The following is a 26,398-nucleotide window of genomic DNA, read 5'->3' on the forward strand; positions in this document are numbered from 1 at the left end:
CCCTTTGTGTGGAAAAAGTTAAGGGCCTGTCCCACTTACGCGACCTTTTCGGCGACTGCCGGCACCCGTTTATAGGTCGCCTAAAATTTTCAACATGTTGAAAATTCGGCGGCGACCAGAAAGACGCTACGACTCTTTGGGTGACTAGGAGAACTCTCACGACCATGCTGGCGACCCATGGCGACATGGTTGTCACCAGGGGGCTGTCCGTATGGTCGTAAGAGGTCGCCAGGTGTCGCCTGTATGGTCGTGAGAGGTCTCCTAGCCACCCAAAGAGTTGTAGCGTCTTTCTGGTCGCCACTGAATTTTCAACATGTTGAAAATTTTCGCCGACCTCTGACGGGTGCCGGCAGTCGCTGAAAAGGTCGCGTAAGTGGGACAGACTCTTTACCCCTCAGGTTCCTATTAAATATTTTCCCCCACTTTAAACCTATATCCTATGGTCCTTGAGTTCCCCTACTCTGGGCAAGAGACTCTGTGTGTGTGTGTGTGTCCACCCGATCTATTCATCCCGATCTATTTTTGTTCAATACTGATGTAACCTCAAAAGCTACACCAATAGCTGGTGCCTGCATAATGCTGATCCCCTCTGTCTCTCTGACTTGGACCAGCCTGTGGAGGCTTATCAGTAAAGTAGACATGAGGACTCTGCCGCCTTGAGCAAATACCTCGATGCTTGGAGCCACAGATTGCTAACTCCGAATGTTATATTGATGCCTGTCAGCACCAATTCCTCAGCCCTTTCACTGAGCTCTAAAACCTGAGTCACGTACTTGAAGCAAGAGCACAGGCTGCAGAGTTTCTGCCTTTGCTGTATTTCTGTGTACATATTATTTTAAGCATAGATGAGACATGTTGGTCGGTGGGGGCAAGTTGGGCCGAAGGGCCGCCAATTCCATTTTGGTGGCACGGTGACGCAACGGTAGAGTTGCTGCCTTACAGCGCCAGATACGTAAGTTCGATCCTGACTACGGGTGCTGTCTGTATGGAGTTTGTACGCTCTCCCCTTGACCTGCGTGGGTTTTCTCCGGGTGCTCTGGTTTCCTCCGACACTCCAAAGACGCGCACGTGTGTGGGTTAATCGGCTTCGGTAAAATTGTAAATTGTCCCTAGTGTGTAGGATAGTGCTGGTGTGCGAGAATCGCTGGTCGGCGTGGACTCGGTGGGCCCGAAGGGCCTGTTTCCATGCTGTATCTCTAAAGTCTAAAGTCCACTATATTTACGTGCACCGGTTTCATTTAGTTCATTGTCACGTGCATCGAGGCACAATGAACAGCTTTTGTTGCGTGCTATCCAGACAGCGGAAACACTATACATAATTACAATCGAGTGTATACATACAGGATAAAGGAAATAACGTACAGTGCAAGATAAAGTCCAATTAAAGATTAAAGTCTGACGGTCTCCAATGATGTAAGAGGTTGGTCAGGACCGCACTCTAGTTGTTGATAGGATGGTTCAGCTGCCCTGAAAACAGCTTGGAAGAAACTGTGTTCAAGAAGGAACTGCAGATGCTGGAAAATCGAAGGTACACAAAAATGCTGGAGTAACTCAGCGGGTGCAGCAGCATCTATGGAGCGAAGGAAATAGGCAACGTTTCGGGCCGAAACCCTTCTGGGTTTCGGCCCGAAACGTTGCCTATTTCCTTCGCTCCATAGATGCTGCTGCACCCGCTGAGTTTCTCCAGCATTTTTGTGTACCTTGGAAGAAACTGTCCCTGATTCTGGAGCGTTTTCATACTTCTGTACCTCTTGCCTGATGGGAGAGGGGAGATGAGGGAGTGAGTGGAGTGAGAATGGTCCTTGATTAAGCTGGCGGCCTTGCCGAGGCAGCGTGAAGTGCGGATGGAGTCAACGGAAGGGAGTTAGACACAAAGTGCTGGAGTAACTCAGCGGGACAGGCAGCGTCCCTGGATAGATGGAATGGGTGAGGTTTCTGTTTGAGACCCTTCTTCAGACTGAGAGTTAGGGGAGAGGGAGCCACAGAGATATGGAAGGGTTAGGTGTGACAACAAGAGATCAAAGGGGACAAAGTTCAAGGAGAATGTAGAATAGATCATTGTTAGCTAGGGGAAGGTGACAATGAGGCTTACAAAGGTAAAATGTAATCAGGAGGACTAGGATGGCGGATGGACGGAGAGAGGGAAAACAGGGGCTACTTGAAGTAAGTTTGGTTAGAGGTTAGAGATTGGTTTGCGTCCACAATTCTCTGCAATTCCTTACGGTCTTGGACGGAGCTGTTCCAAAACCACGGGTGCAGCACAGGAACAGGCCCTTGGGGGCCCACTATGTCACAGGCAAACTTGAGGCCAGGTTAAACTAATCTCCTCCACCTGCACGGCATACAGGCAGCACCCAAGGTCAGTATCGAACCCGGGTGTCTGGTGCTGTGAGGCAGCAGGGTTTGATCCTGACCTCGGGTGCTGTCTCTTTTATTCATTTATTAATTGTTCAATTACGGTTGTAAAAACAGGGAAAGAGGGCCTCGGTCGATACAGCAATGTCAAGCATTGGAGTCATTTGAGACCAGCAGATCTCAATTAGATTTTTCAGTGAAATGGCCTTAGGCAGACTTCACTGAAAGCTTAAAGATGCTGGAAAACCGAAGGTAGACAAAAGTGCTGGAGAAACTCAGCGGGTGCAGCAGCATCTATGGAGCGAAGGAAATAGATGACGTTTCCTACATCAGTCTGAAGAAGGGTTTCGGCCCAAAACGTTGCCTATTTCCTTCACTCCATAGATGCTGCCTCACCCGCTGAGTTTCTCCAGCAATTTTTGTCTCCCTGAAAGCTTACATGTTCGTCTTGATGGCTGAGAAACTGGTGCTTATGCCTTTACGATCATCTATCAAAGGACGGGCACAATAGCAACTCAAGATGCACCTCGCAACCTGTGCGACAATGTAACGGCAAGATCCCAAGGGTTGGCAGTCCCACTGAGTTTGCACGTTCTCCCTGTGACCCCGTGGGCTCTCTCCGGGTGCTCCGGTTTCCTCACACATTCCAAAACCATGCAGGTTGGTAAGCTAATTGGCCTCTGTAAATTGTCCCCCCCTCCCACCCGTGTGTGTAGGATGGGCCAATGTACGGTTGATCGCTGGTTGGCGTGGGCCGAAGGGCCTCTTTCCATGCGGTGTCTGTAAACTAAACGAACATAGAAAATGTACAGCACAGGAACAGGCCCTTCTGACCACAGTGTTTGTGTTGAACATGATGTCAATATAAATTAACCTCATCTGCTCACACATAATTCATAATTTAGTATTACCCACAATAACTCTGCAAGCTGAGGTTTAAATGGCACCAGTCTCTCTCCAAACCCATAACTAACTTTAACTTTTTGAAGGGGACAAGAGAACATAGATGCTGAAATCTTGAGCATTATACTGTACAAGTGTAGTAGTAACTCAGCGGGTCAGGCAGCATCTGTGGAGGGAATAGACAGACAAAGTTTCAGGCCGGGACACAAGGAGGAATTCCTTCTGTCAGAGGGTGGTGAATCTGTGAAATTCATTGCCACAGACGGCTGTGGAGGCCAAGTCAATTGGCATTTTTCAATGGACAATAGACAATAGGTGCAGGAGTAGGCCATTCGGCCCTTCGAGCCAGCACCGCCATTCAATGTGATCATGGCTGATCATCCCCAATCAGTACCCCGTTCCTGCCTTCTCCCCATATCCCCTGACTGCTATCTTTAAGAGCCCTATCTAGCTCTCTCTTGAAAGCATCCAGAGAACCGGCCTAAACCAGCATCTGCAGTTCCAGAATATTGATTTCTCGCACTTCAGGTAGCCCCGGCGTCCCCACTCCCTCTCTCTCTCTATCCCTCTCCCACCCAAGTCGCACCAGCTTCTCGTTTTCACCCAACAAACAGCTAACAATCGCCTGTTTCCTTTATCACCGTAACTTTTTTCCCTTATCCCTAACCAGTCTGAAGACGGGTCTCGACCCGAAACGTCACCCATTCCTTCTATACAGTGATGCTGCCTGTCCCGCTGAGTTACTCCAGCTTTTTGTGTCTATATCTTCGGTTTAAACCAGCATCTGCAGTTCCTTCCTGCACATTTCATCTGCAGTTCCTTGTATCTCTTTGGTGTCTGAATGTTTGCACAAAATCGTTGGAGCAGCTCCAATCCAGGGAAGCCGTGAAATCTGAATCGCATAACTGCACCATTTATTTTCTCATCCTCTCTCTCTCTCTCTCTCTCTCTCTCTCTCTCTCGCTCCCTCTCTCCCTCCCTCTCTCCCTCTCTCCATCTCTCGCTCCCCCTCTCCCTCTCTCCCCCTTCTCTCTCCCCCCCTCCCTCTCTCCCTCTCTCCCTCTCTCCCTCTCTCCCTCTCCCTCTCCCCCCCTCTCCCCCTCTCCATCTCTCCATCTCGCTATCTCTCTCTACATATATATATATATATCTATCTCTCTGTCTCTCTCTCTCTCTATATATATATATATATCTCCCTCTCTCCCTCTCTCCCTCTCTCCCTCTCTCCCTCTCTCCCTCTCTCTCCCTCTCTCCCCTCTCTCTCCTCTCCCTCTCCTCCTCCCTCTCCCTCTCTCTCCTTCTCTCTCTCTCCCTCCCTCTCCCCCCTCTCTCCCCCTCTCCTTCTCTTCTCCCCTCTCCCCGTGAGAGTTAAACAGTCAGCACTGCAGCAGTGCAGGGCGTGGCGATCGGTGGAGTTTTCATTGAGTTTGCACCACGTCGCCCTTGACTGTGATGAATGACTAACGGCATCTGCTGCGATTTACTGTCAGTTTATCTGATGAGTCCCTGCATTGAAATCCACCATGCGTTGCCAAATAACATTGATTTCTGCTCCCCGCAGGATTGGATTGGCTCAGTAATCGGAGCTTCCGCACTGAGGATGCCCTGCAGCTGCACCAACGCATGGTGGGGATTGCAGCAGACTCGCCCCAGGGGTCACCGCAGGCAAGGTACACCGTCCGTGTGTGTCTCACACTCTCACTCTCTCCCACCCTGTCCCACAATGAAAGACTTGTCCCACCCAGGTCATTCCCTCTCCCAGATCTAGCAGAGGGTACAGAAGCTTGAAAGCGCGCACCACCAGACCCAGGAATCTTAGGGTCCAAGTCCACAACTCCCTGAAAGTGGCAACACAAATAGATAGAGTGGTAAAGAAGGCACATGCCAAGCTTGCCTTCATGTGGCAAGATTATTTAGGGTTTGGACATGCTAGAGGCAGGAAATATGTTCCCGATGTTGGGAACCAGGGGTCACAGTTTAAGAATAAGGGGTAAGCCATTTAGAACGGAGACGAGGAAACTCTTCTTCACACAGAGAGTTGTGAGTGTGGAATTCTCTGCCTCAGAGGGCAGTGGAGGCCGGTTCGCTGGATACTTTCAAGAGAGAGCTAGATAGGGCTCTTAAAGATAGCTGAGTCAGGGGATATGGGAAGAAGGCAGGAACGGGGTACTGATTGGGGATGATCAGCCATGATCACATTGAATGGCGGTGCTGGCTCGCAGGGCCGAATGTCCTACTCCTGCACCTGATGTCTATTGTCTATTGTACCTAGGAGCTTGAATCGACACTTCACAGCACTAACATGGGTTTAGCTGGTGATTGTTCAACACTGAACCTGTGATTAACCCTACCCTGACCTCCTTCACTTTCAGCACTTATTCCGACCGTGACGCGTCTGGGACACTGTCCCCCAGATTGGTTGTCAGCGGGGAAGAGCACCCTGCGGCCAAAAAGAAGAAAAAGAAGAAAAAACATCATCGTCACAAAAAAGAGAAGAAGAAAAGCCGAGAGAGAGATCATTCCATCGGTAACTCTGACCCTGAGCTCCTCTGGGAGAAAGGCAAGCAGCCCAGCACTGTGAGGTGAGGAGATTGTGTGCTAAGAGACAGTATTGATAATCATTACTGCAGAAAGATGTCCCACCCTGGTCAACTATCAGAGAGCAGATATTACTTCTCAGAATTGTAACACTTCAGTTCCATAGACAATGTCCACCATGGGGTAGAGGTGAATCAGACTCGGGAACAGCTTCTTTCCCTCTGTTATCAGGCTTCTGATCGGCCCTTCCATAAGCTAGGGTAGTGTCCGATTCACCTCTACCCCATTGCGGACATTGGACTTTGTCTCTGGAACTGATGCTCTACAATGCTGAGAACTATATTCTGGACTATAGTTCTACCCCTTTGCTCAACCCTATTGTACTTGAGTTTGACTTGGTTGTAATTGTGTATAGTATCTGATCTGTTTGGATAGCGTGGAGCACAAAGCTTTACACTGTACCTCGGTACACGTGACAATAAACCTAAACCTAGACTTGTTTGATGCCTTCATGGTTGTTGGTTGGTTGTTCCTTTCAATAGACAATAGACAATAGGTGCAGGAGTTGGCCATTTGGCCCTTCGAGTCAGCACCGCCATTCAATGTGATCATGGCTGATCATCCCCAATCAGTATCCCCGTTCCTGCCTTCTCCCCATATTCCCTGACTCCGCTATCTTTAAGAGCCCTATCTAGTTCTCTCTTGAAAGTATCCAGAGAACCGGCCTCCACCGCCCTCCTAGGTAGAGAATTCCACAGACTCACCACTCTCTGTGAGAAAAAGTGTTTCCTCGTCTCCGTTCTATGAATCTAATGACTCCAACAATGGCGGCGGAGACCAAAGTTTTTTTTCAAGCGTTATGTCTTTGTTTTGTAAACCAGCATCTGCCCTTGTGCCCACAATGGGATTCTGTAATCTTGCAGGAATGATGTCTGTGCCGATCTTCCTGCGGGTGAATTCATGTGGCTGGATGACATTCAATCGCCTTCTGGCCAGAGCTTCTGCATCGACAGGAAGGCTGATCCTGCCAACTGGATGTACAAATCGCTCTATCGTGGCGACCTGGCAAGGTACGTGTAATGGGAGAGGCCGTGGGCTTTGTTTGGTGGTAGTTCTCTTGTGGTGGACAGTTGATTGCGGTTTAGTTTAGCGAAGCAGCACGGAAACAGGCCCTTCGGCCCACTGAGTCCGCGCTGTCCAGCTATCCCCGCACACTAGCACTATCCTACGTACACTATGGAACAATTTACATTTATGCCAAGCCAATGAACTTATATACATGTACGTCTTTGGAGTGTGGAAGGAAACCAAATATCTCGGAGAAAAGACCCACGCAGTCACTGGAAAAACGTACAATCTCTGTACAGACAGCACCCGTAGCTGGGATCCAACCCGGGTCGCAGGTGCTGTGATGCAGCAACTAAAGCTCTACTGCCGTGCCACCCTGTCATTTGGAAGAGGTTTGGAAGAGGTTTGGAAGAGGTATAATAAAGGGGAGGCCATTTAAGACTGAGGTGAGAAAAAACGTTTTCATCCAGAGAGTTGTGAATTTGTGGAATTCCACAGAAGGCAGTGGAGGCCAAATCACTGGATGGATTTAAGAGAGAGTTAGATAGAGCTCTAGGGGCTAGTAGAATCAAGGGATATGGGGAGAAGGCAGGCACGGGTTATTGATTGGGGACGATCAGCCATGATCACAATGAATGGCGGTGCTGGCTCGAAGGGCTGAATGGCCTCCTCCTGCACCTATTTTCTATGTTTCTATGGATCATGGCAATGTTCTGGAGAACGTGCAAACTCCACGCAGACAGCAGCAGAGGTCAGGCTCAAACCCGGGTCTCTGGCTCCGTGAGGAAGCAGCTGCGCCATCCTGCCGCCCTTTGTTACAATCTTATGTTTAAAAATCGGGCAATGATGTTTGCAGAAATAATTCTGTTCCTTCAGTTTTACTCTCGAAAAAATCCCCGCACCTTCCCGTCATCCATATCCACAGGATGACACCGAATGTTCAAGTTCTCTGAAGCAACATCAGACAAATAGGCTACACAAGGCCTTTTTAGACAATAGACAATAGGTGCAGGAGTAGGCCATTTGGCCCTTCGAGCCAGCACTGCCATTCAATGTGATCATGGCTGATCATCTCCAATCAGTACCCCGTTCCTGCCTTCTCCCCATATCCCCTGACTCCGCTATTTTTAAGCCCTATCTAGCTCTCTCTTGAAAGCATCCAGAGAACCTGCCTCCACCGCCCTCTGAGGCAGAGAATTCCACAGACTCACACCTACACACACACACACACACACACACACACACACACACACACACACACACACACACACACACACACACACACACACACACACACACACACACACACCTACACACACACACACTACTCTCTGTGAGAAAAGGTGTTTTCTCGTCTCCATTCTAAATGGCTTACTCCTTATTCTTTAACTGTAGCCCCTGGTTCTGGACTCCCACAACATCGGGAACATGTTTCCTGCCTCTAGCGTGTCCGAGCTCTTAACAATCTTATATGTTTCAATGAGATACCCTCTCATCCTTCTAAACTCCAGTGTACAAGCCCAGCTGCTCCATTCTCTCAGCATATGACAGTCCTGCCATCCCGGGAATTAACCTTGTAAACCTACGCTGCACTCCCTCAATAGCGAGAATGTCCTTCCTCAAATTAGGGGACCAAAACTGCACACAATACTCAAGTCAAGTCAAGTCAAGTTTATTCTCACATACACATACGAGATGTGCAGTGAAATGAAAAGTGGCAATGCTCGCGGACTTTGTGCAAAAAGACAAACAAACAACCAAACAAACCATAAACACAATCATAAACACACACATATTCTTCTACATATTAAATATTGGAAGGAAAAACGTTCAGTAAAGTTAGTCCCTAGTGAGATAGGAGTTTAGAGTTCGAATGGCCTCTGGGAAGAAACTCCTTCTCAACCTCTCCGTTCTCACAGCATGGCAACGGAGGCGTTTGCCAGACCATGTGGTCTCAGTACAACTGTAGAAGGACCTCTTTGCTCCTATATTCGATTCCTCTTGTTATAAAGGCCAACATGCCATTCGCTTTCTTCACTGCCTGCTGTACCTGCATGCTTACTTTCATAGATTGATGTACAAGGACCTCCAGATCCCGTTGTACGTCCCCTTTTCCCAACTTGACGCCATTTAGTTTGAGCAATAATTTGAGCAATAATTGTACAAAAAGCTTTTGTTACGTGCTATCCAGTCAGCGGAAAGACAAGCCTAGTCGATGTACGTGCAGCCCAGGAGCAAATATAGATTTTTTTCGCAATCAAAAGATTGATGAGGGGAGCAAATCTTTGCATGGGTGACAGGTTATGTTAAGGCTGGGTAGGTTGAGGGAGGCAGAGTACAGTTCCCTGTGTGGCAGTCCATTTACTCGTGAATCACTTCAGAAGCAGGTTGCGGCCGATGTTGTGCCTTTCCCTGAGCCTCACGGGGGCTCTCCCCCAACTGACTGCTAAACAATGGCCAGTGTCAATACTGCTTTGGCATAACGGCAAACTTAATTAGCCGTGAGATGAAGTACCTCGTCAATTGTGTCATTGCTCCCGGGCAGCTTTCACATTACCAAGTGTTCGGGTCAGTGATGTCCAACACAGAGTTGTCATGTCTATGATCACAGCGGAGGTTAGACTTTGGCTTCATGACGGAAGCACTGCACAGGGGCTGTACGGTGGCACAGCTGATAAAGCCACTGCCTCACAGCATCAGAGACCCAAGTTCCATCGTGCGCAGACGTTGCACGTTCCCCCCTGTGTGACGCCGCGGGTTTCCTCCGGCTGCCCCAACCTTGAGATAAACCAGCATCTGCAGTTCCTTTCCATGATGTGTAGGAAGGAACTGGTTTAAACCGAAGATAGACACAAAAAGCTGGAGTAACTCAGCACGGACAGGCAGCATCTCTGGAGAAAAGGTCACAAAGTAATAGGAATAAAATTAGGCCATTCGGCCCATCAAGTCTACTCCGCCTTTCAATCATGGCTGATATATCTCTCCCTCCTAACCCCATTCTCCTGCCTTCTCCCCATAACCCCTGACACCCGTACTAATCAAGAATCTATCTTGTAAAAATATCCACTGACTTGGCTTCCACAGCCTTCCGTGTCAATGAATTCCACAGATTCACCACTAAAGAAATTCCTCCTCATCTCCTTCCTCAAGGAACGCCTTTTAATTCTGAGGCTATGACCTCCAGTCTTAGACTCTCCCACTATTGGAAATATCCTCTCCACTCGATGTAGGCCTTTCAATTGTTAGCTAGAGGAAGAGCAGGAGGAATCACAGAGGGGTAGCAGTGGGAGAGTAGCTCTGGTTACCTTATTACTGGCCATGATCATTGGCTATATTATCTAAATGGTGGCCGACTAGGAAAAGGGGAGATGCAGCGAGACCTGGGTGTCATGGTACACCAGTCATTGAAAGTGGGCATGCAGGTGCAGCAGGCAGTAAAGAAAGCGAATGGTATGTTAGCTTTCATAGCAAAAGGATTTGAGTATAGGAGCAGGGAGGTTCTACTGCAGTTGTACAGGGTCTTGGTGAGACCACACCTGGAGTATTGCGTACAGTTTTGGTCTCCAAATCTGAGGAAGGACATTATTGCCATAGAGGGAGTGCAGAGAAGGTTCACCAGACTGATTCCTGGGATGTCAGGACTGTCTTATGAAGAAAGACTGGATAGACTTGCTTTATACTCTCTAGAATTTAGGAGATTGAGAGGGGATCTTATAGAAACTTACAAAATTCTTAAGGGGTTGGACAGGCTAGATGCAGGAAGATTGCTCCCGATGTTGGGGAAGTCCAGGACAAGGGGTCACAGCTTAAGGATAAGGGGGAAATCCTTTAAAACCGAGATGAGAAGAACTTTTTTCACACAGAGAGTGGTGAATCTCTGGAACTCCCTGCCACAGAGGGTAGTCGAGGCCAGTTCATTGGCTATATTTAAGAGGGAGTTAGATGTGGCCCTTGTGGCTAAGGGGATCAGAGGGTATGGAGAGAAGGCAGGTACGGGATACTGAGTTGGATGATCAGCCATGATCATATTGAATGGCGGTGCAGGCTCGAAGGGCCGAATGGCCTTCTCCTGCACCTAATTTCTATGTTTCACCCCCGGTGTAGACATTGGCCCAGGTTGCTGCTTTGTGTGGGAAGGAAGTGCAGATAGACACAAAATGCTGGAGTAACTAAGCGGGACAGTCAGCATCTCTGTAGAGAAGGAATGGGTGACGTTTCGGGTCGAGACCCTTCTTCAGACTGATGTCAGGGGAGTGGGCGGGACAGAGATAGAATGTAGGCGGAGACACTAAGACTGGTGGGCGAACTGGGAAGAGGGAGGGGATGGAGGGAGAAAGCAAGGGCTATCTGAAGCTAGAGAAGTCAATGTTCATCCCGCTGGGGTGTTTCGGGTCGAGACCCTTCTTCCATTACCTGTCCTAGGTGGTCATTCTTCATGTGCTTGCTTCAAAGCTAGCCTGTGCTTACTAAATCATTCTGCTGTGTTGTCATTCAAACAGGTCGCAGAATTAAACTGAATATAATAACACAGAGCCCAGACAAATCATACTCTTGCCTGGGCATTGGTCTGTGCAAACCCCAATATATTCTTTGTGAATGTTTCGGTGGAGATTTAGCCAGGATGATGTGTGGAGAAACTGAGGTATTAGATACTCCAGCATTTTGTGTCTTTTTTGGAACCCCATCTGCAGTTCTTTGTGTCTACAAAACCGATAGTTGCTGAGTTTGGAGCTTGCGTAGGAGTGGTTAGTTTAGTTTAGAGATACTGCGCGTGAACTGAGTCTGCGCCGACTAGCGATCCCCCAAGAATAACACCATCCCACACACACTAGGGACACTTTACAATTATACCAGGGCCAATTAATCTACAAACCTGTACGTCTTCCCGATGTTGGGGGAGTCCAGAACCAGGGGCCACAGTTTAAGAATAAGGAGTAAGCCATTTGGAACGGAGACGAGGAAACACTTTTTCTCACAGAGAGTGGTGAGTGTGTGGAATTCTCTGCCTCAGAGGGCGGTGGAGGCAGGTTCTCTGGATGCTTTCAAGAGAGAGCTAGATAGGACTCTTAAAAATAGCGGAGTCAGGGGATATGGGGAGGAGGCAGGAACGGGGTACTGATTGGGGATGATCAGCCATGATCACATTGAATGGCGGTGCTGGTATGAAGGGCCAAATGGCCTATTCCTGCACCTATTGTCTATTATCTTTGGAGTGTGGGAGGAAGCCGGAGCACCCAGAGAAAACCCACGCGGGTCACGGGGAGCACGTACAAACTCCGTACAGACAGCGTCCATAGTCGGGATCGAACCGGGGTCTCTGGCGCTGTGAGGCAGCAGCTCTGTCAGTTTCCTCCCCTCTGTCACCAGGGTTCTGAACGGTCCTTCCATAAGCTAGAGTACTGTCTGATTCACCTCTACCCCATTGCGGACATTGGACTCTGTCTCTGGAACTGGTGCGCTACAATGCTGAGAACTATATTCCACACCCTGGGGACAATTTACAGAAGCCAATTCACCTACAAACCCGCACTTCTTTGGAATGTGGGAGGAAACCGGGGCACCCCGAGAAACCGAGTCGGTCGCAGGGAGAACGTGCAAACTCCACGCAGACAGCAGCCGAGGTCAGGATTGAATCCAGGTTGCTGGCGCTGAGGCAGCAGCTCTGTCGGTTTCCTCCCCTCTGTCATCAGGCTTCTGAACGGTCCTTCCATAAGCTAGAGTACTGTCCGATTCACCTCTACCCCATTGCGGACATTGGACTCTGTCTCTGGAACTGGTGCGCTACAATGCTGAGAACTATATTCCGCACTCTGTCTCTTCCCCTTTGCTCTACCAATTGTACGAGTTTGGCTTGATTGTATTTATCTGACTTGATTGGATATCATGCAATACAAAGCCTGTCACTGTACCTAGGTAAACGCAACAACAATACACCTGATCCCTAAATGGTGAAACAAGCTGGTTATGTATTTCAGGTACAAGAGGAAAGGGGATGTATGCATTGGCCTTAACCCCAAAAAGCAGCAGATCCTTTGGGAAGGTCCCAAGCAACAGAAGAAGAAGAGGGCGAAGAGGAGGGAGGATCGATACTACAGCACATCGAGCCTTCAGCAGCTGAGGACTGACGCGGTTGCCGTCCGTTGTGAAGTTGCTTCGCAGAGCAACACCCCCGCCGTCGCGCCGGCCTTCATCCCCGTGCCGGACTGGGAAGAGAGCGAGAGTCGATCGGCGGGCACCGTCAGTTGGGTCAATCCGCTGGGGATCTACGACGCTTCCACCAGCCTGTGGCTGCAGGGGAAGGGACGGCCCGAGCAGGAAGACAAAGGCCGCGTCCCCACGGACTCCGGTGAGGAAGTGAATGCCGCTATGCTGGCCAAGGTGGAGAGGTTCAACAGGTTGCTGAGGGAGGACTCGAGCAACGTCCAAACCTGGATGGAGTTCGTTCATTTTCAGGTGAGTGGGTTTAGGTTGATTGTGGTCACGTTCACCGATGTGCAGTGAAAGTCTTTTGTTTGCGTGCCGCCAATTAGTTTTAGTTCTGGATAGACAGCCGTTCCGCCCGCCGAGACCAGGCCGACCATCAATCACCCATTCAAACTAGATCTATGTGTAAGAAAGAACTGCAGATGCTGGTAAAATCGAAGGTGGACACAAAATGCTGGAGTAACTCAGGCAGCATCTCAGGAGAGAAGGAATGGGCGACGTTTTCCTCAGACCCTTCCTCAGACTGATGTGGGGGGGAGGGAGGCGGGACAAAGATAAAAAGTAGGCAGAGGCAGTAGGACTAGTAGGGGAACTGGGAAGGGGGAGGAAAGGGAGAGAGAAAGCAAGGGCTACTTGAAGTTAGAGAAGTCAATGTTCATACCGCTGGGGTGTAAACTGCCCAAGCGAAATATTAGGTGTGTTCCTCCAATTTGCGTTGGGCCTCACTCTGACAATGGGTAAGAAAGAACTGCAGATGCTGGTAAAATCGATGGTAGACACAAAATGCTGGAGTAACTCAGCGGGTGAGGCAGCATCCCAGGAGAGAAGGAATGAGCGATGTTTCGGGTCGAGACCTCACCCGCTGAGTTACTCCAGCATTTTGTGTCCCACGAGATCAAGTTATCACTTTCTCGTCCGCTACCTACTCAATGAGAGCAATTTAACAGAGGCCAATTTCACACCAGTTCTATGTAATCCCACTTTCACATCCACTCCCTACACACGGGGGGGGGTAATTTACAGAGAGCCAATCGACCCACAAACCCGCACGTCTTTGGGACGTGGGAGGAAACCGGAGCACCCGAAGGGAACCCATGCAGTCACAGGGAGAACGTGCAAACTCCACCCGAGGTCAGAATCAAACCTGGGACCGTGGCGTGTGCCGTGCCACCTACATCGTGTATCAGCCCCCCCCCCCCTACACATTTCTGGGATGTGGGAGGAAACCACGGCACCCACAGGAAACCCACACGACCACAGAGAGAATGAGGGAAGTCCACACAGGGCAGGATCAAATTCAAGCTGCTGAATCTGTACCAGCTGCGCCACTGTGTGGTGAAACCATGTCAGCATCCTACCCCACACTTCCGATACAAAGAATGGGGGCAAGGAACTGCAGATGCTAGAATCTCCACAAAGTGCTGGAAGAAGTCTGTAGGTTCAGGCAGCATCTGTGGAGGGAAATAGACTGACGGTGTTTTGGGTGGGGACCCTGCTTCAGACTGATTGAGGTTTCAAGGTGTCTGTAGGGCTGTCAGGTTTCTTTCAGTATCTTCATGGATGGGTAAGCAGAGATCGGATTCATTGGTAGGCACCAGGAACTGCAGATGCTGGCTTACAAAAAAAGACACAAAGTGCCGGTGTAACTTGAGGGTGGCACGGTGGCGCAGCGGTAGAGTTGCTGCCTTATAGCGGCGGAGACCCGGGTTTGAATCTGACTGCACGTGCTGTCTGTACGGTGTTTGCACGTTGTCCCTGTGACTACGTGGGGTTTCTCCGGGTGCTCCGGTTTCCTCCCTCATTCCAAAGACTTGCAGGTTTGTAGTTAATCGGCTTCTGTGAAGTGTCCCCAGTGTGTAGGATGGAACTGGTGCATGGGTATTTACTAATTGGCACGGACCCTGTGGGCCGAAGGGTCTGTTCCCACGCAAAATCACTAAATTAAACTCAGCAAGTCGGCATCATCTCTGGAGATCTTATATTTTTCTTAATCTTATAATCTTATTTGTTTCAATAAGATCCCCTCTCATGCTAAACTCCAGAGTATACAAGCCCAGCCGCTCCATTCTCTCAGCATATGACAGTCCCGCCATCCTGGGAATTAACCTTGTCAACCTACACTGCACTCCCTCAATAGCAAGAATGTCCTTCCTCAAATTAGGGGACCAAAACTGCACACAATACTCCAGGTGTGGTCTCACTAGGGCCCTGTACAACTGCAGAAGGACCTCTTTGCTCCTATACTCAACTCAACTTGTTATGAAGTCCAACATGCCATTCGCTTTCTTCACTGCCTGCTGTAATGGAACCCTTCATCTGACTTCTTTCCTCCACAGACCGGCTGAGTTCCTCCAGCAGTTTGTGTTTCATTCAAGTATGGGAGTTGCAAGGTTTCGCCACTGACAGCTGGAATTTTCTGTGGAATGGGAAGAGTTGCCCCCAGGCCGAAACATTCTTAGTTTAGTTTAGAGATACAGCGCAGAAACAGGCCCCACCGACTCCTCGCCGACCAGTGACCCCCACACACTCGCACTGTCCAACAAACACTGGCGACAATTTTACAATTATACCGAGCCAATCAACCTACAAACCTGTACGACTTTGGAGTGTGGGAGGAAACTCTCTTTTTCACACAGAGAGTTGTGAGTCTGTGGAATTCTCTGCCTCAGAGGGCGGTGGAGGCAGGTTCTCTGGATACTTTCGAGAGAGAGCTAGATAGGGCTCTTAGAGATAGCGGAGTCAGGGGATATGGGGAGAAGGCAGGAACGGGGGTACTGATTGTGGATGATCCGCCATGATCGATCCGCTGGCTCGAAGGGCTGAATGGCCTACTCCTGCACCCATTGCCTATTGAAACTGGAGAAAACCCAGGCAGGTCACGGGGAGAATGTACAAACTCTGCACAGACAGCACCCGTAGTCGGGATGGAACCCGGGTCTCAGGCGCTGTGAGGCAGCGACTCTACCGTGCCAGTCCCGACCTGTCATTGAGGCACGCCAGGGAACTGTGGTCACATTTCACTGTCTCTGTGTTGTCTGCCTCCGACTGCAGCTGCAAGAATAAGGGAGGCAACACAAGCCTGTGTGGGTCCAGCGCGCACCAAAGCAGAGCTGCAGCTCTGGCTGCAAACCCCCAAGGATGCTTCTTTCAGAATCCCATTTCACCCAGACTCCTGCTCTTTGCATCAGTTTATGCATTTATGACTTTGCTGAAAGGGGAAGACTTTGCCCGTGCGTGTGCAATTGCTTTCCTTGGTTTAGTTCAGTTTGGAGATGCCGCTATGAAGTCCATCGGCCATCGATCACCCATAAGCACTAGTCTACGTCATCCCACTTTCGCATCCATTCCCTACACACTCTGGGCAAATTTACAGAGGTACCCGGAAGGAATAATCCACGCGGTCACAGGGAGAAACGTGCAAACTCCACACCGACGGTACCGGGTCTCTGGCGCTGAGAGGCAGCGGCTCTTCCAGCTGTGCCACTGTGCCACCCCCCCCGGTGCACTGGCTTGGAACCACTTGCTGAATAGGTTACTGTCTCAGTTATCGATGTCCTCCCTCCCCCCCCATCCTCCCACCTCCCAAAGGCAAGAAGCAATTGGTGGGATGAGAGAATCCAGGGGAGCAGACTGTCATGTTCATAAGTTCAAGAAGCAGAATTAAGCCATTCGGCCCATCAAGTCTACTCCGCCATTCCATCATGGCTGATCTTCAAGTTGATTAGTACGGGTGTCAGAGGTTACAGTGGGAAGGCAGGAGAATGGGGTTCGGAAGGAGAGATTGATCGGCCATGATTGAATGGCGGAGTAGACTTGATGGGCCGAATGGCCTAAATCAGTTCCTATCACTTATGAACCTATTTTTCCCTCTCAACCCCATTCTCCTGCCTTCGCCCTATAATCCCTGACACCCTTACTAATCAGGAATCTGTCAATCTCCGCCAAAAATATTTATTGACTTGGCCTTCACAGCCGTCTGTGAATAACAGGAAGAAACATAGAAAATAGGTGCAGGAGGAGGCCATTCGGCCCTTCGAGCCAGCACCGCCATTCATTGTGATCATGGCTGATCGTCCCCAATCAATAACCCGTGCCTGCCTTCTCCCCATATCCCTTGACTCCACTAGCCCCTAGAGCTCTATCTAACTCTCTCTCAAATCCATCCAGTGACTTGGCCTCCACTGCCCTCTGTGGCAGTGAATTCCATAAATTCACAACTCTCTGGGTGAAAAGGTTTTTTCTCACCTCAGTCTTAAATGGCTTCCCCTTTATTCTAAGACTGTGACCCCTGGTTCTGGACTCGCCCAACATTGGGAACATTTTTCCTGCATTTAGCTTGTCCAGTCCTTTTATAATTTTATATGTTTTTATAAGATACCCCCTCATCCTTCTAAACTCCAGTGAATACAAGCCTAGTCTTTTAAATCTTTCCTCGTATGACAGTCCCGCCATCCCAGGGATCAATCTCGTGAACCTACGCTGCACTACCTCAATCACAAGGATGTCCTTCCTCAAATTCGGACACCAAAACTGTACACAATACTCCAGATGTGGTCTTACCAGACCCCTATACAACTGCAGGAGAACCTCTTTACTCCTATACTGAAATCCTCTTGTTATGAAGGCCAAGAAATGTTAATAGAACGCACGAACACACCCCCAATTATAGTAACAAGGTGCAAAACAACGGGAATCTACAAGTGTAATCTAAATCAGTATTGCCATGCCGCTTTTTAACATCCATAACATGATAAATCGAAGCTGGAGTCTGATCAAGACCCAAACTGCTGTAGGAATTCAGCGGATCAGGCAACATTTGTGGAGGGAATGGACAATCCATATTACGGAAAAGGACACAAAGTGCTGGAGTAACTCAGCACGCCAGGCAGCATCTGTGGAAAACATGGACAGGTGGCGTTTCAGATCTCCCTTTTTAAGAATAAGGGGTGAGCCATTTAGAAGGGAGACGAGGAAATACTTTTTCTCACAGGGAGTTGTGAGTCTGTGGAATTCTCTGCCTCCAAGGGCGGTGGAGGCCGGTTCTCTGGATACTTTCAAGGGAGAGCTAGATAGGGCTCTTGAAGATAGCAGAGTCAGGGGATATGGGGAGAAGGCAGGAACGGGGTACTAATTGTGAATGATCAGCCATGATCACATTGAATGGCGGTGCTGGCTCGAAGGGCCGAATGGCCTACTACTGCACCTATTGTCTGTTGTCTATTGAGACACTTCTTCAGGGAATGGAGTGTGCAGGCGGAGGAGATTAGTTTAGCGGCATCATGTTCAGCACAGACATTATGGGCTGAAGGGCTTCTTCCTGTGCTCCACTGTTCTACATTGCATCTGTAATGGCAACTTTCTGACTCTTCCAGTGTCCAATTTTTCCGTTGCCATCACTACACAGGTAAGTCGGAGTGATCTTACGCAGACCAAATAGAACAGATTTTCCAGTCGTTATTTCCAGTAGTTTATTGGTTGTTTATTGAAGTAGTTGTACAAACAAAGGGATGAAAGTAGCAGGTTTTCAAGTTCAAGTTCAAGTGAGTTTATTGTCATGTGTCCCTGTATAGGACAATGAAATTCTTGCTTTGCTTAAGCACACAGAAAATAGTAGGCATTTACTACAAAACAGATAAATGTGTCCATATACCATGATATAAATATATACACACATGAATAAATAAACTGGTAGTGCAAATAACAGAAAGTGGTTGCTAATAATCAGAGTTTTGTCCGAGCCAGGTTTAATAACCTGATGGCTGAGGGGAAGTAGCTATTCCTGAACCTGGTTGTTACCGTCTTCAGGCTCCTGTACCTTCTACCTGAAGGTAGCAGGGAGATCAGTGTGTGGCCAGGATGGTGTGGGTCTTTGATGATACTGCCAGCCTTTTTGAGGCAGCGACTGCGATAAATCCCCTCGATGGAAGGAAGGTCAGAGCCGATGATGGACTGGGCAGTGTTTACTACTTTTTGTAGTCTTTTCCTCCCCAGGGCGCTCAAATTTCCGAACCAAGCCACGATGCAACCGGTCAGCGTGCTCTCGACTGTGCACCTGTAGTAGTTAGAGAGAGTCTTCCTTGACAATCCGACTCTCCGTAATCTTCTCAGGAAGTAGAGGCGCTGATGAGCTTTTTTGATAATTGCGTTCGTGTTCTCGGACCAGGAAAGATCTTCAGAGATGTGCACCCCCAGGAATTTGAAGTTCTTGACCCTTTCAACCATCGACCCGTTGATATAAATGGGGCTGTGGGTCCCCCTCCTACTCCTTCCAAAGTCCACAATCAGTTCCTTGGTTTTGCTGGTGTTCAGGGCCAGGTTATTGCGCTGGCACCATATGGACAGTTGCTCGATCTCTCTTCTGTACTCTGACTCATCCCCATCAGTGATACGCCCCACAATAGTGGTGTCGTCAGCGAACTTGATGATGGAGTTCGCACTGTGGTTCGCTACGCAGTCATGGGTATAGAGTGAGTACAGCAGGGGGCTGAGCACGCAGCCTTGAGGTGCTCCCGTGCTGATTGTTATTGAGGCTGACACATTTCCACCAATACGAACAGACTGTGGTCTGTGGACGAGGAAGTCGAGGATCCAGTTGCAGAGGGATGCGCAGAGACCCAGTTCTGCGAGTTTGGTAACCAGTTTGGAGGGGATGATTGTGTTAAATGCCGAGCTGTAATCAATGAATAACAGCCTGACATATGAGTTTTTATTGTCCAAGTGGTCCAGTGCGGAGTGGAGGGCCAGCGAGATCGCATCCACCGTTGATCTGTTGTGGCGGTACGTGAACTGCAGTGGGTCCAGGTTTTTGTCAGCAACTTTACCGCTGCACAACGGCGCTGCCTGACCTGCTGAGTTACTCCAGCACTTTGCCCCTATTTATTTTGTTCAGTTCAGTGTAGTTTATTGTCACGTGTATCAAGTTAGAGTGAATCGAGTTAACCGAATCCAATTAACCTATAAACCTGTACGTCTTTGGAGTGTGGGAGGAAACCAGAGCACCTGGAGAAAACCCACAAGGTCATGGGGGAAAAGCGTTTTCACTTTAGAGTGAAAGACAAAACAGCAGCTGCACCTGCAGTTCCTTGTTCTGCATGCAAGTTGTAGCGGGCTGTTGTGCCCCCGGTCTGGTGAGAACTGTATGCCCTCCACCCCTGTGCCGGGGCTGCCACTTCCTGTCCACTGTGCCCATATATTTATATACACGCCCCACTGGACATCTAATGACCGCCCCCAAGTGTCCAAAATAAAACTGCAACATATATTGAGACAAAATAATATAACAAGCCAACTGTAGCTAGCCTAGGCATAAATGGCTCCTACAACATTATTTGCGCTTGAACAGTTCCTGCCATGTTTTCTGCGGCTAAAACGTAAAAGGAGTTTAGTGCTGTGACATTGTCAACATTCGTAACAAGATGGACACGGAAAGAAGAAGATTGATGAATCTCCTCATTAGGATGAAGGATCCCGAGGCGAAACATCACCTACTGTATGAATGTCCAGAGATTTAGTCTTCAGAGGTTTAGACTCTAGACAGTGCGGATACAGGCCTCTCAGCCCATCGAGTTCGCGCCGACCAGTGATCTCCCCGTACATAGCTGTGTCCTACACACTAGGGACAATTTTACTTTTTTTTAACCAAATCCAATTAACCTATAAACCTGTACGTCTTTGGAGTGTGGGAGGAAACCGGAGCACCTGGAGAAAACCCACAAGGTCACGGGGAGAACATACAAACTCCGTACAAACAGCACCCACAGTCAGGATCGAACCCGGGTCTCTGGCACTGGAAGGCAGCAACTCTACCGCTGCACAACGGGGCTGCCTGACCTGCTGAGTTACTCCAGCACTTTGCCCCTATTTATTTTGTTCAGTTCAGTGTAGTTTATTGTCACGTGTATCAAGGTAGAGTGAAAAGCGTTTTTTTAACCGAACCCAATTAACCTATAAACCTGTACGTCTTTGGAGTGTGGGAGGAAACCAGAGCACCTGGAGAAAACCCACAAGGTCACGGGGAAAAGCGTTTTCACTTTAGAGTGAAAGACAAAACAGCAGCTGCACCTGCAGTTCCTTGTGCCTCCTTCTCACGAGATGTCTTCCTCCTCTCTCCCCCCCCCCCTCCTCTCTCCCTGCTGCAGGATGAGTTAATGCAAGGTCCAAATCCGTTCACGGCGGCCACGGGGGAATCTGAGAAGAGGAAGAGGTCACGGCGGATGGTCCTGGAGAAGAAGCTGGCTATTTTGGAGCGGGGCATCGAGAGCAACCCCAGCCGGGTGGAGCTGAAGGTGGCCCGTCTGCAGCTGTGCCAGGAGGCCTGGGAGCCGTCCAGCCTGGTCAACGAGTGGAAGAAAGTGGTCTTCCTTCACCCCAACGACACCGCCCTGTGGCAGCGCTACCTCCTGTTCTACCAGAGCCAGTTCAGCACCTACTCGACGTCCAAGGTCAATGGCACCTACGGCAAATGTCTCAGCACCCTGGCGGCTGCCCTGGACGGGACGCTCGTGTCCCATCCCGCCCTTCCCGGCATCGAAGAAGCCATGCTGGGTAAGGCGGGTCTTGTATTGTGTCCTGAACTGCAGTCATTGGGGGCATTGCAGTATCTTCTGCCTGCTGCAGTTAGAGTCTTTGGACTTAAGATTTTAAATGCTCCAGGGGACTTTAGAGGCCCTTCGTCCCACTGAGTCCGTGCCGACCCATTTCCCCGACGCCCCCGTACACTAACACTATCCGACACACACTGGAGACAATTTTACCGAAGCCAATTAACCTACAGATCTGTCTGTCTTTGGCGTGTGGGAGGAAACCGGAGCACCCGGAGAAAACCCAGACAGTCCCAAACTTTCCAACCTTTGTCCAGCCTTTCCAAAATATCCAAGACGCTAATCCAGGCAACATGCATACAAATCTGTCGCATCCTTCCTGTTATGGAGCGAACAGAACTGAAGATAATGTTCCATACGTGGCCTAACCAAAGTTTTGTACAGCTGCAACATGATTTCCTACTATTATATGCGGCGTGCCGACTGGCAAAGGCTGCCTTTACCACCCTCTCCCCTTGTCTTGCCAATTTCAGGCTAGTCTCGACTGTCGACTATGCCTCTAAGACTCTGCCATTCACTGTGTACTTTCTCCCATTACATTTGACTTCCTAAAATGCAACACCTCATGTTTGTCGGGATTAAACTCTGTCTCTTTTCTCTGCCCACGTTTGCAACTGGTCTACATCCTGCTGAATCCTTTGACATTATCGACAATAGGTGCAGTAGTAGGCTATTCGGCCCTTCGAGCCAGCACCGCCATTCAATGTGATCATGGCTGATCATCCACAATCAGTACCCTGTACCTGCCTTCTCCCCATATCCCTTGACTCCGTTATCTTTAAGAGCTCTGTCTAGCTTTCTCTTGAAAGCATCCAGAGAACCAGCCTACACCGCCCTCTGAGGCAGGGACATTTTCTCCCAGTGAGTTGTGAATCTGTGGAATTCTCTGCCACAGAAGGCAGTGAAGACCAAATCACTGGATGCCCTTAAGAGAGTTAGATTTAGCTCTTAATAGCCCTATCCCATGGTACAAATTCATTCCAAGAGCTCTCCCGAGTTTAAAAAAAATCAAACAAGTGGTAAGCATGGAGAATGAACGTAGCGGGTACGTTGGAGCTCGGGGACGTCCCTTAGCGGCTCGTAACGCTAACGGCGGGTACTCGGGAAGACTCGCTAATGGCAGGTAAGCACGGGAAGACTCGTGAAGATATTTCAACATGTTGAAACATTTTTCTACATTTTTCCACGAGAGCCCCGAGTACTGACGAGCAGCCATTACCGTAAATCTCCGAGTTCGAATCAGGACAAACTCGGGAGAGCTCTTGGAATGAACTCGTACCGTGGGACAGGGCTTTTAGGCTAACGGAATCAAGGGATATGGGGGAGAAAGCAGGAACGGTGGTACTGATTCTGGATGATCAGCCATAATAATATTGAATGGCTCAAAGGGCCTACTCCTGCACCTACCTTTTATGTTTCCATGACATCTTTCCTCACTATCCACAACTCCAATTTTAATTGGGTTCTATTTTTGCATTAGGCGCCGTTGAATAAGTGAAAGTCTTGGAGGATTTTTGGCATTTGTTGCATTTGCATTCCGAAATGAATCTAACTACTTTTGTCCGTTCTTGCAGCAATTTTCCTGCAGCAGTGTCATTTCTTGCGGCAGGCCGGCCATTCGGAAAAGGCCATTGCCCTCTTCCAGGCTCTGATTGACTTCACCTTCTTCAAGCCTGACAGCATGGCCAGGCTGACAACCAAAGCACAGGTAAAGGTGGCTCTTCATCGTCATCAAGTGCGCCAACCGTTTCACCTGTCGCACATTAAATGGCATCGGCTAACTCCGTCGCTGAGCTCCACTGTGCTGCTCACACAGATCTGCCGGAGACACAGTGCGCGGCGGTAGAGTTGCTGCCTCACTGCGCCAGGGACCCGGGTTCCATCCTGACCACTGGTGCTGTCTGTGCGGAGTTTGTACGTTCTCCCTGTGACCGCGTGGATCTTTTGCATCCTGTCTTGCCACTCAGTGTGCAGCCTCTTGCATCTGTCTATTGATGTACGGCAAGTGCCTGCCCTCTCCCCCTCTTCCCTGAGCTCCACCTGGGCTCGCACCCGTTCCTCCCCTTCACCCTCTCCTTCTACCTAGGTTCCTTTCCTCTGGCTTCACAATTCACTCCTCCTTGATCCTATCTTTTCATCTCTGGCCATTGTCCAATCATCCACCTATCAACCTGCCCCCTTGCCAGTATCCACCTATCACTCTCCAGGCTTGGTTCTGCCCCATCTCCCCTCCAGCTATCTCCCACCACCACCACCACAATCCGTCTGAAGAAAGGTCCTGACCTGAAACGTCACCTATCCGTGTTCTCCACGGATGCTGCCGGTAGTCACAAAGTGCTGGAGTAACTCAGCAGGTCAAGCAGCATCTCTGGAGAAAAAGGATGGGTGATGTTTGGTGTGGAAGACTCGGACTCCAGTCTAAAGAAGGGTCCCAACCCAAAACGTCACCCTTCCTTTTTCTGTAGAGATGCTATCTGTCCTGCTGAGTCATTCCAGCACTTTGTATATTTTATTTTGGTAAACCAGCACCTGCAGTTTCTTGTGTCTTCTTTCGGAAAGGATGAGAGCAGTGGTGCCCAAGATAAAGGATGATCTTAAAGTACCATTATTTGGTCAAGGTAATTCTTTTGTTTTAATCAGGTGGTTTAGCAGGAGTATTGTGTGCAGTTTTGGTCCCCTAATTTGAGGAAGGACATTCTTGCTATTGAGGGAGTGCAGCGTAGGTTCACAAGGTTAATTCCCGGGATGGCGGGACTGTCATATGCTGAGAGAATGGTGCGGCTGGGCTTGTATACTCTGGAGTTTAGAAGGATGAGAGGGATTCTTATTGAAACATATAAGATTATTAAGGGTTTGGATACGCTAGAGGCAGGAAATCTGTTCCCAATGTTGGGGGAGTCCAGAACTAGGGGCCACAGTTTAAGAATAAGGTGTAAGCCATTTAGAACGGAGACGAGGAAACACTTTTTCACACAGAGAGTTGTGAGTTTGTGGAATTCTCTGCCTCAGAGGGCGGTGGAGGGTGGTTCTCTGGATACTTTCAAGAGAGAGCTAGATAGGGCTCTTAAAGATAGCGGTGTCAGGGGATATGGGGAGAAGGCAGGAACAGGGTACTGATTGGGGATGATCAGCACAGTGCTGGCTCGAAGGGCCGAATGGTCTACTCCTGCACCTATTGTCTATTGTCTATTGGTTGTAGATAAAAAAGAACTTCATGAATCAACTTTTCACTGTTGATCATGGCCTTTATTTTGAGGCAGCATTTGTCTCCGGGCTGGTCATTGTGTGTCTGGATTGCTTTGTAAATGCCACGGTTACTGTAACTGCTGATAGTGCACGGGCATTTGCAAAGCCATATATATTACTTCTGACAGGAATGCCTTGCAATGGAGATCTAAGAGCCGTTTGCAAAGGTTAGTCATTTTGTAGTCTGCACATTTCTGACACAGACCTGTGAAACGTCTTGAGACCTTTTGCTGGCATTAAAGGTGCCGTTTGTGTGGAACTGTGGTTATAGTCTGGCATAAAGACAGAAGCAAAGTGCTGGAGCAACATAATGGGTCAGGCGGCATCTCTGGAGCAACAGGATGGCTGACAGGCTTGTTTCCGTTCTGTCTGACTGTATGACTCTTTAGGGGCTGTCCCACTTGGGCGACCCAATCCGCGAGTTCTGGCGAGTTTGCCCTCGACTCATACTCGCAGCATGGTCGACACGAGGTCCTAGGAGGTCTTTGTCACTCTCCTTCATGCTCGAGAGTAGTCCCCGCGTACTCGAGGCCTCAGCTAGGTCGCGGCATATTTTTCAACATGCTGAAAAATGCCCGCGAGTAAAACAAATTTGCCATGGAAATAAATCGATTTTCTTTTTTTACTCGTAGGTTCAGTCAAGGTAGGTCGTAGTAGGTCAGCATGTTATTCGTAGGTAATCGAAGGTAGTCGTAGATAGTCTTCAACATAGTCGAAGGAGGTCGAAGGAAATCTTCTCTATAGTCGAAGGAGGTCTTCAACATGACACTTTTTCAAACTCTCCTAAACTCTTCTAAACTCGCCCATTAGGTCGCCGCAGTGGGACAGCCCCTTTTACAGTTCTGAGGCAAGTGATTACTGACTACAACTGGGCTGTGCAATTCCTCGCAGAAGTCAGTCACCATATGATACTGAGCACTCAGTCTGAAGAAGGGCCTCGACCCGAAACGTCACCCATTCCTTCTCTCCAGAGATGCTGCCTGTCCTGCTGAGTTACTCCAGCATTTTGTGCCTACCTTTGATATAGGGCACTCATTCTGAAAGGATACACAAGCAGTCTTTTATCGTTCCTCTCTCCTGGATATCTGCACTGCCTTGGCAGCTGTCTATTAGTACGTACTATGCATGACAGGCTGAGGCAAAGAGTAGTTGGTTTAGTTTAGAGATGCAGCACAGAAACTGGCCCTTAAGTTCGGCCCACCGAGTCCGCACTGACCAGTGATTCCTGCACATTTTGACATTGATACCAAGCCAATTAAACTACATACCTGTGCGTCTTTGGAGCGTGGGAGGAAACCGAAGATCCCGGAGAAAACCCACGCAGGTCGCGGGGATAATGTACAAACTCCGTAAGACAGCACCCGCGGTCAGGATCGAACCCAGCTTTCTGCCGCAGTAAGGCAGCAACTCTACCGCTACGCCACAGTGCCGCCCTAAAATAAGCCCGAGACTATTCTGTAGATCCCCGTTGAAGCCTAAGGGAT

The 26,398-nt window shown here is 49.2% G+C and overlaps 1 protein-coding gene across 1 annotated transcript in view; it reads left to right on the top strand.

The window, feature by feature from the left end:
• nrde2 (NRDE-2, necessary for RNA interference, domain containing) overlaps nucleotides 1-26,398 on the top strand; it is a 51,448-nt gene that overhangs the window by 1,968 nt on the left and 23,082 nt on the right. The window contains exons 2-7 of the mRNA XM_033027547.1: nucleotides 4,820-4,928; nucleotides 5,631-5,840; nucleotides 6,720-6,866; nucleotides 12,840-13,317; nucleotides 21,207-21,612; nucleotides 23,243-23,376. Of these exons, the coding sequence (XP_032883438.1) occupies nucleotides 4,820-4,928; nucleotides 5,631-5,840; nucleotides 6,720-6,866; nucleotides 12,840-13,317; nucleotides 21,207-21,612; nucleotides 23,243-23,376 (1,484 nt within the window). The remainder of the gene's footprint in view (nucleotides 1-4,819; nucleotides 4,929-5,630; nucleotides 5,841-6,719; nucleotides 6,867-12,839; nucleotides 13,318-21,206; nucleotides 21,613-23,242; nucleotides 23,377-26,398) is intronic.

Source organism: Amblyraja radiata, chromosome 9, assembly GCF_010909765.2.
Source record: "Amblyraja radiata isolate CabotCenter1 chromosome 9, sAmbRad1.1.pri, whole genome shotgun sequence".
Lineage (NCBI taxonomy): Eukaryota > Metazoa > Chordata > Chondrichthyes > Rajiformes > Rajidae > Amblyraja > Amblyraja radiata.